This window comes from Macrobrachium nipponense, chromosome 1, assembly GCF_015104395.2.
Source record: "Macrobrachium nipponense isolate FS-2020 chromosome 1, ASM1510439v2, whole genome shotgun sequence".
Classification (NCBI taxonomy): domain Eukaryota; kingdom Metazoa; phylum Arthropoda; class Malacostraca; order Decapoda; family Palaemonidae; genus Macrobrachium; species Macrobrachium nipponense.
In genome coordinates, this window is record NC_087200.1 from 79,850,577 (window position 1) to 79,860,576 (window position 10,000).

The following is a 10,000-nucleotide window of genomic DNA, read 5'->3' on the forward strand; positions in this document are numbered from 1 at the left end:
TGAGTTTAAAGTAGAAAAAAAACTTCATAAACCGTTATTAGAAGCAAATGAATGATATTAGTGACACTTTCATTACTCATAATGAAGAAGAGGAGCGAAGTCAGTCTGTCCCACATTTAGTTCTTCAGTTTCACTGGCTTCTTTATGAGTGGCAATAACAGGGAATTTGAAAAAAGCAAGAGGATCATGTCATTTCTGACAAGTGCCCTGTATGACGCTCAGTAGCACTGCAATACTAGTGATTTTCATATCACTCAAGGAAAAGAACAAAAATAAAATTCCTTCTGCATTCGAGGTGAAATTGGACTGTTTTTTTCTTCATTCATCAAATTCAGCTAAATGTAAACAACAGGTCTAGCTTTATTTATCCTGTTTTTAGCTTGGACAAGACAGCGCTCCTGTTTCCATTACGGCATGAAAAAGATTCCAATTACGTTGAAAACAAAATACATTTCCCGTCATCTTCAGATATTTCCGAGATGACTGCTCGATAATTGGCTATGTCAGATATGGGTATTATTATATTTCGGAATTAAATGATATGAAATGAAGATAATCCATTATGATTGAAGAGCTTCTCATACGCACGTATTTTTGTGTATTTTGAAATTTAAAGAGATTAGATTTATTTCTCCTTCAACGTAACTGTGAAATAAGTGAGATTCATTAGATACAATGAACGAAACAGTTTGGTGACATATATATATTTCTCCTCATTTTCCTGACACTGAAAACTTTTTATTTAGGAAAGCCATTACTCTTAATTAGTTTATAATTGTCGTTTTCATAATTATGAACAGCGCACAATATCAGCAGCTTTTGGTGTTGTGAGAACAATAAACCATTTTTAATAAAAAGAGTTTTGGATTTTCATCAGGGTAAAAATTCCTGAAATACTGCAACGTGGCACTCTATATTAATAAGGATTTATTTATGTCTATAGTCACGCCAGAAAAAGTTATAAAACACACTGGATATAAAATTAAAATTCAGCCAATTTTTGTTCGGCTCGATCGTAACACAACACATTTATTTCTTTTTTCTCTCTTTTTCATCCCCTCTTTTTATTTTATTTTTTTTTCTCTTCCACCCGCGAAAATCAAGCCTCTGGAAAATAGGACCCTTAGGGCCCTGTGCTTCAACTTGAGATTTCTTCCCCCGTGACTTGTCTCCTCTTCTCGTCATTATTCTTGTCGTTTTTTTGTGCGTCCGAAAATTAAATCTGTATAAAATTGGACCTTGGTGCAATGTCATGTATCTCATCTGATGCGTTTTTTCTTGTTCTCTCTCCTTAATTGTCAGCTTTCTGGAAAGCAGAGCCTTGGGGCCATCGGCCCAGCGAAGGGTATCTTTTATCAATTCTTTTCTCTTCTCTTCAAGGATGACAGTGAGCAAGTTCTTGATGGTGAACCTGGCCCTCGCCGACCTCAGCATGGGAATCTACCTACTGATCATCGCTTCAATGGATCTCCATACCATCGGTGTCTATTTCAACTATGCCATTGACTGGCAGAATGGTAAGTGGTTGTGTGATGATAATTTTTGAAATAAATTTTAAAGGGCAGTGCTTTGATTAACTTATGTCTTTACTAGCCCAGGCCCAAAGGAGGTTGGAAAAAAGAGAGGGAGGGGGAAGATAATGGTATGATGTTAAATTACGTTGATGTCATGATTATTTTTGGGGTAAGTGAGTATTTCTAGTGCAAGTGGAATGTTGAAACCTTTTCTAGAATTCCAAAACTGGTTTCATCGGCTTATTATTCAAACAGTTCATAGACGATTGAGCAAGAGTCTTTTGGGAACAGCAGAGGTTACACAGATTTGAAGCTTTCCCGTAACCGCAGTTCACCAGCTCGGACATTATTCTAGTATGACTTGCAAGATCTGGAAGGAGTAAGAGTGATTGCAACGATATAAGAAACCTACTTACAAAAGACATTACTAAAGAGGGGAAATAAATCATATATAAACAGCATTCCTCAAAAATAATTCTTTCTGCATTACAAATATTCATGAAAAATATTTGGCCTTATATTTTTATGACTTAAAGCCTTCGGAATAACAAGAGTAAGAACGTAATGATGGGCTCAGGAATTCACTTTCTTAGGTGCACTGTAGGCATTACTTAAAGTTCTTTGAAGCGTGCCTTTGGCCCCTACCTCCAAACCCTTTCGTTCCTTTTACTGCACGTCGTTTCATATTCCCTTAGTTCCTTGTTATCTTACACCTTCTCCTAACAATTGATTCATAGTGTAACTGTTTCACCTTTCAAACCTTTTACTGTCTGAATGACCCCATATGTCCTAGTGCTTGGCCTTGGGCCTGAATTGTATATCCAAATCAATTCAGTTTTATGTTTTTTTTTCTTTTTTTACCGTCGGGCTTCTGCTAGAAAAGGTAATCAAGGTAACTGTCAGCTTCCTTTAAAATAAAAATGCTCGTAAACAGGTGGATGCTGTTTTTACTGTTTACCGGCTCCCTGAAGATGGTCTGCATACTCACTGAAATCTCGGTAGTGTAAGCTTGTTAACCGGAATTATTTTTCTAGGGTTTGCCGGCAGTTAATTTTGGACAGGCAAAATAAGGAGCATGGCCAAATAGCTGTCGCTCGCTTTAACACTCATTTTATCAAGTGCCATAATGAATTTTGAATGCTTTTACGTAAATATATATATATATATATATATATATATATATATATATATATATATAATAAATGTATGTATGTCCATGTGTTGGTGTGTGTGCGTGTAGGGGGGGGGGAGACATTACGTCAAAATACATCCCATTTATTGCTACCCTATCCAATATTCTACACTTACAAGAATTCATTACAGTATCACTGATTTTGTTAAAAAGGTATTATGATCGCTTATTTTATCCATATTAGAAGAATTCAAATAACGAATAGATGCCTATAATATGCGGATGATAAATACCCGTTACTTTCATTCTTTTCTGTGAAGGTTTTAAAATATACAGCAAAACTGCCGTGAACTTTTGAATCGGAGGACGGCGTCCAGATCCCTCAACATAAGACCAAAGAGAAACGAATCTGTCTCAGTTGTTACATTTTGTAGTAATCGGTCACCTTTAACATATTTCCAGTGATCAATCTTGGGAGGTTGAAAAGTTTATTTAAATCCCCAAATTAACGTCAAGGAGGCCTGCTCCTCTTCTCCAGTTCCCTCATATTTTTTTGTTATGTAACCAGATCATAAATTACAGAAAAGTATAAGACACTTTTTTCATAATCATGGTTGGTCTTGACTACATTGATACATTTATTTATTTATTGCTGAAACACTATGTTTAAGATCTATAACCGTGGATCAAAATATTTAGGTATTATTTTGCTTATTTGAGAATTTATTTTTTATTGCTAAAAGTCCGTATGTATAAAATCTTAAATTAATATTTAAAGCTAGAAATTTTATTTATTCATGCATATATTTATGTATTTATCGCTAAAACTATAGAGAAATATATAGTATTATATATATATAATATATATATATATATATATATATATATATATATATATATATATATATATAGATTTAGCGATAAATACTACATAAATAAATGCATATATATATACACACACACACACACACACACACACATATATATATAATATATATATATATATATATATATATATATATATACTTATATATGTTTGTTTGTAAGTATGTATAACACCCTAAAATCTTATGCCATCATAAGCTAAGGATATAATCTATTTATGCATGTTTTATATGTTTATTACTAAGAACATATAGTAATGTGTCAGGGCAGGAATTATTAACTCGAGTGTAAAAGGTTTGTGAATACAGTTCGTTTCTACATGGCCAAAGAGTCTCAGAAAAGCGAGTCTTACAAAATTTCAATGGTGGGCGTGTCTCATGACCCGACCCCATTTCTTTGACCTTAGCTCTTCTAATTAACCTAGACAAATGGGATTTTTTTTTTTCAAAATGTTCCCAATAAAATTTAGAATCCTTTTTGTTTCATTTTTCCAATACATATTTAATAATTCAGATGATTTTCAAACTTTATTTTGCCTTTTAGTATTTCTATTCATCCACTTTTTTTTCCGCTGGGTAAATCTCTATTTTCATCTTTGCGGCTCTAGCTTTGTTGCTTTATATAAAAAGTTGCTAGAGATCGCTGTTTGCTGTACAGCTGTTAAGGAAATACGTACTATAAAAGACTGTGAACCTGAAAGGCGGTCAGTTGTGCCAATGGTGATATTAAGGTAACAGGAAAGGACCAGAAAACCCCCTAAAAGCTATCAGACGCATTTTGAATTGAACAGTGTAAAACATCACGAATATTTTTACTGTTCAGAGAGTGGAGGAAAAGTCAGAGATCTGCTGCTCTTCTTGGAGAAAAAATACTGTATATTGCCGTAGAAACTGAATGATATAAGTACATTTGCCAGGATGATAATGTAAAAGTATCAGAAGCACTTGACTTTGCTTGCCACCTGCAAGAGGCGGACACAGGAATACTGTAGCATATTCACCAATTGTCACGTGGCAATGACCATAACAAAAATATCCTGTTAAGAGCCAATGACACTGTGTTGTTAGCACTATGAACCACAACCCCCCCCCCCCCCAACCCCCAACCCCCACCCCCACCCCCACCGCAACCCCCAAACCCCCCACCCCCCCACCCCCACCCCCACCCCCCTCCCCCCCCCAAAAAAAAAAAAAAAAAAAAAAAAAAAAAAAAAAAAAAAAAAAAAACTCCCCAAGCCTCAAATCTGGCTTGATTGTAGCGTATCTTCAAATAACAGCAAACGGATGATCACTGTCACGTGCATTGTTTAGGACCTTGCAAGAAAGGGTCAGGTCAAACCTTTTGAAATTATGCGGAGGAATCTTGAATATCAAAGAATACAAAGTCAGCTGAGAGAATCGCTATCACTAAAAGATGAACAAGTTGCTGAACTGGAGAAATATGTATGTGCAGTGTATGGTCAAGTGAAGTATTCATCGGTATCTGATGTGATGTACAGTTTGTTCATGAAAAAAAAATACGCTTAAGCATCAGTGTATCATCTTTTCAAAAGTTAAAGGTATTGATCTAACAATGGTGCCTTCCTCTGAAGTTTCTAAACCCTCTTTTTTACAAAAAATTAAAAGAAGCAATGCGGTTTCATGGCTGTGCAAGAGAGCAGTGTGTCAGAAACCACAGGACGGGTTTGATCCCACTGAATATGGATGGTATCTAGAAAATGATAGGTATCACATACAGTGGTATTATGGCCCAATTTTACCGGGCAGTTTAGAACCTGACACTGAAAAGGACTATGACAGCAATGATGAAGAAAGTGACATTTATTCTGATGGCATCAATTCTGAAGAAAATTGCAGGGAAGAAATTTGGTATATGATCTCATAGCGATTCTTTTTCATAAGTTATGATGGAAGTCTTAAGATTGAAAGATGTTAGTTTTCTTATTATCTCTATTCACTGTAATCTGTGTTCCGTCTTGAAATAAGATGTATCGTGTTTTATGTGTTTAGATTTATTTCTATAGTATATATAATGAAACAATTTATCGAGTTATTTTCAACAGTAGATATCGACATCACTCATCTTTATCAAAGGTACTAATGAGAATCCAGTGTAACAAGAACACCCGAAAAGACATAAGAATCATTTAAAGGAAGTTCAGAGGAATCAAGCAACTCATAGACCGCATTTATAAAACTATAAGTATCAGGCTCCCCCCACCCCCCGCCCCTTAAGGGATTGGGGGATCATATTCAACTTAAGTTTCCGAAGGCTTATATAGATGCTCAAAACACGAGGACGTTAAAAGCAAATTAGACTGAGCGAACAAAATAATAGAAATAAATAAATAAACAAAACGCAAACCGCATTTGCCCAAACTAATTACCATTATTAGGGATTGGAGGATTTCTGAGAAACTTAATGAATCTTCGTATTATAGAATGGTTTATCAATTACGGCAGACTTAAGCATCTCTGTATTCCGACGTCGAGCGCCAAACAGTATACCAATGGCCTGAGGCGCGGTTTCACTACTTCGTTACCCTGACTCTAACTAGAAATTAATCTTTTTGCCCAATACCGCTCATCTGAACATTCTTATGATATACATTTTATGAAACCGCATGACAAGAGGAAACATTCTGTACCTGTCCAATTTTACAATAAATCTTTTGATTTCGAGTAAATTCACATCTAACTTTACACTTGTCACCAGCTAGCACCAATTTTTTATTTTTGAGTACATTATCCAGGATAGGTCTTACAGTTACGTAAATATGTATTGAAACAAAAAGTATTCTAAATTATATTGGGAACATTTCTAAGAACTATGGTCTATAGAATTGGGTCGGGTCATATGAGCATGGCGGCCATGTTGATGACGTCATAAGACATGCCCAACGCTGAAATTTTGTTAAACTCTTCGGAGACACTTTTGTCCTGTAGAAACAAACTATATTCACAAACCTTTTTCATTCCTCGGGTAAATAAATCATGCCCTGGCTCTTGGACTAATAATATATATATATATATATATATATATATAATATATATATATATATATATATGAATAATTATCACATCACCGTGATTCATATAAATATTCGAGCTACAAATGTCCTTTAATATCTAATTAGCTCTACCTCGGAATTGATGTATTTTCAAATATGTACCGAAGGGGAATTTATAGTTGATAATAATTTCGTCCCCTCATGATATATACATATATATATATATATATATATATATATATATTAAAATAAATTAAATGTAAACTGAAGATTTCATATATTTGTGTATATATTCATGTATTGCTGAGTCACAGTACCTAGAATTTATTACCACCAGTCAAAAGATTAATATCTTTTACCGATAGTCCAAAGATGTTATTTATATAATTATGCACTTATATTATATATATATATATATATATATATATATATATATATGATTTTTTTTTGGCTTAAAGACCCTTTATATAACACCTTAAATTAAAATCAAAGCTTAAGATTTCACATATTTACATATTTATTTATATATTCATTTATTCTTAAGTAATTTAACAAAAAATGTCCTACCAGCACTTAAAATCAGATTAATCATTTTACCGCTCAGCAAAGATGTCATTTATTTATGCGGGTTTAATATATTTATGGCTAAAATCATATGTATATCACCTTAAATTAAAACCTAAAACTAATTATATCATATATTTGCATTATTTATTTATGTATTTATGTATTGCTGAATCACCTAACTAAAAGTGCATTACCACCGGTTAAATAAGATCATTTTACCGATAAGCCAAAGATACTATATTTACTGCTTAGATCACATATCTTACAATCAGAAGTTATTTCTTTATTCATGTATTGCTCTGTCTCCCGTAATTAAAATATATAACAGGGAGTTAGAATCAGGAGACAAATAATCTTACTGATAAGCCAAAGATATTACTTTACTTATGTGCATTTTCATATATTTATTGCGAACACCACGATGATTAATATCTGAAGCTGATTTCATATATTTGTGCATTTATTTATGTATTCACACATTGCTCATTCACCTAACTAAACATACACAACGGTTAGTTAAGATTGGTTAATTAAATGATTTTACCCTCTTGCGATGCCACTGCAGGTCCTGGTTGCAAGGTGGCCGGCTTCTTGACGGTTTTCGCTTCGGAGCTGTCCATTTTCACGCTGACGATCATCACGTCGGAGAGGTGGTACGCCATCACCTACGCCATCCACCTCAACAAGAGGCTGAAGCTCTCCATGGCCGCCAAGATTATGGTCATCGGCTGGATCTACTCCATTACGATGGCCACTCTGCCTCTCATCGGCATTTCCGGATACAGCAAGACTAGGTGAGGAATGGGCTCGGGTTTCGTTCCATTGGTTTCCGTCGGGACTTTTCCACACGCGCCTGTATCTCTGTCCATATGTCTACCTGTCTTTCTATCTGTCTCTCCTAGTTTATTATATATATATATATATATATATATATATATATATACTTTAATACGCGTGGCTTTGTGAAGTTTATCATTTACTCTAAAACTGACTGACATCTAACAAGAATGGGTGCCAAGCAAGTAATAAAAAGAAAAGGGGGGAAAAAAGGTATTAAAAGTGATGGATTTAAAGGAAAAATGCAGTTACACTGAACAAAGATGATTATTATGTAAATCAGAAGTAATTATACAGGAGCTAAAGGCACTAGCTCCGTGGGACTGAGGTTACGTTAATTAACAAAGCAATTAGTGCCACTGTGAAACCCCAGTAAGAGATAAATCCCTTTTATGAAGCACCCAGCATATACAGAAATGACATTCTTGTGCAGTTAGGGCAAAAAATGTTATCAGCACCTCTTCATTCTTGTTCCTTTGGGATTCGGGATAGGCGATTGACACTCTGGCACCTGGAACGCGTGAGAGGTGTTACTTAGCTTGCATCTCCTAATTCTGCAAATGAAGGATGCACTGTAATTCTCGATCGAAAAACGCGATTAATATACTAATTGGGATTTTGCGTTAGGCAGAGAATGTAAGTCAATTAACACTGTTATGAGTTAGCAATATAAATGATCACTTCTAGTTACAAGTCACAAATATTTCCTCACTTCACTTCTTCTCTGAAGGAGATGCAAGGGGGTTGGGGGGGGGGGGGATTTGAGTTATATATATGAGAACAGACAAATGTCAAACCGAAACGTACCTGGTTTGTGACAAATCTTGAGTAGAGCGGCCGTCACGGGAGAAAGGAGCTTAGGGGGGAGAATCGTCTCGACCCCCAAGATAGTGATAAGGTCTCTGTGACCCGTCTATTCAGAACTACGTCTGCTAGGTGAATGACGATCGGAGAGAGACTTCTCTGCTCTCTTTCTCTTTCTCCCTTTTGTCTCGTGTTTTTCGCATCTTGGCGCCGGCTTCTTTTTGGGTTGGTCAGGAGAGGAATTCGCAGGACAACACCAGGTGTGGAAAAATAGGACAATGGGTGGTCATTTAGTTGTACGAGAGGCAGAAGTTTTGGGTGGGAGGAGCGAAGTAGGCAAATCTGCCGTGTCCAGTTTTTAATGAGGAAAGGAGTGGGCAGATGCGGCTTCTGTACGCCGTCTTGTGTGGTCTTACTTTGACTACAAGTGAGAAAAATATTGCACTTATTTCTTAATCCTGAGAGCTTCAACGTGCATCTCGTGTATGCACGTTACACTATGTAAGTGCGTATATGTGTGTGTGTGTATATATATATATATATATATATATATATAGAATAACTTGATCACGAAGTATATAAAACGTGATGCTATGTATAAATAAAGGCCTTTTACCACGAAGGAAAAAATGGAAAAGCGAGATAGCCAGTACTTTGGCTATCTCGCTTTTTCATTTTTTCCTTCGTGGCAAAAAACCTATATATATATATATATATATATATATATTCTTACGTTTTACCTGGGAAAATGCTAGTTTCTTGGCATGTTTGGACTCAAGAAAAACAATTACTTACCAGATGAAATCCTGGAATCTGACTGCTATTTGGAAAACGTAAAAAAGAAAAGGGATTTGTTATATGAGCTGAAGGCTCTACTCATCAAGGAATTGTTGTAGATAAACCATATAGAGTAACTTTAAAGTACATATATTTACATTAACAACAATCAGAAGATTAAAACCGAATTCTAACAGGTAGCAGATCCTGTGTAATAATCAAGGTACAAGGACAAATGGAGAAGACCGCTGTATCCTTGTGAATACAGCCACAATCAGCGAAAGCTCCTCTGTAACGGAGAGGATTACGAATTAAGGCCAGAAAGGCACAGGGTATCGAGTAAAGAAAAGGTAATGCAAGGAAGGTGCCAAGAGATGCCTTAAACATACGTCTTCCAAACAATAAAAGCATTTAGTAAATGTTGACACTGCCCTGGAAAGTGAGGCTGATATTTACACTGGTACTTTGAAGCAA

At 35.3% G+C, this 10,000-nt stretch overlaps 1 protein-coding gene across 1 annotated transcript in view; it reads left to right on the plus strand.

The window, feature by feature from the left end:
* Positions 1 to 10,000, plus strand: part of LOC135219400 (uncharacterized) — a 269,936-nt gene that overhangs the window by 199,702 nt on the left and 60,234 nt on the right. Inside the window, exons 15-16 of the mRNA XM_064256148.1 lie at positions 1,381 to 1,517; positions 7,674 to 7,902. Coding sequence (XP_064112218.1) covers positions 1,381 to 1,517; positions 7,674 to 7,902 — 366 coding nt within the window. The remainder of the gene's footprint in view (positions 1 to 1,380; positions 1,518 to 7,673; positions 7,903 to 10,000) is intronic.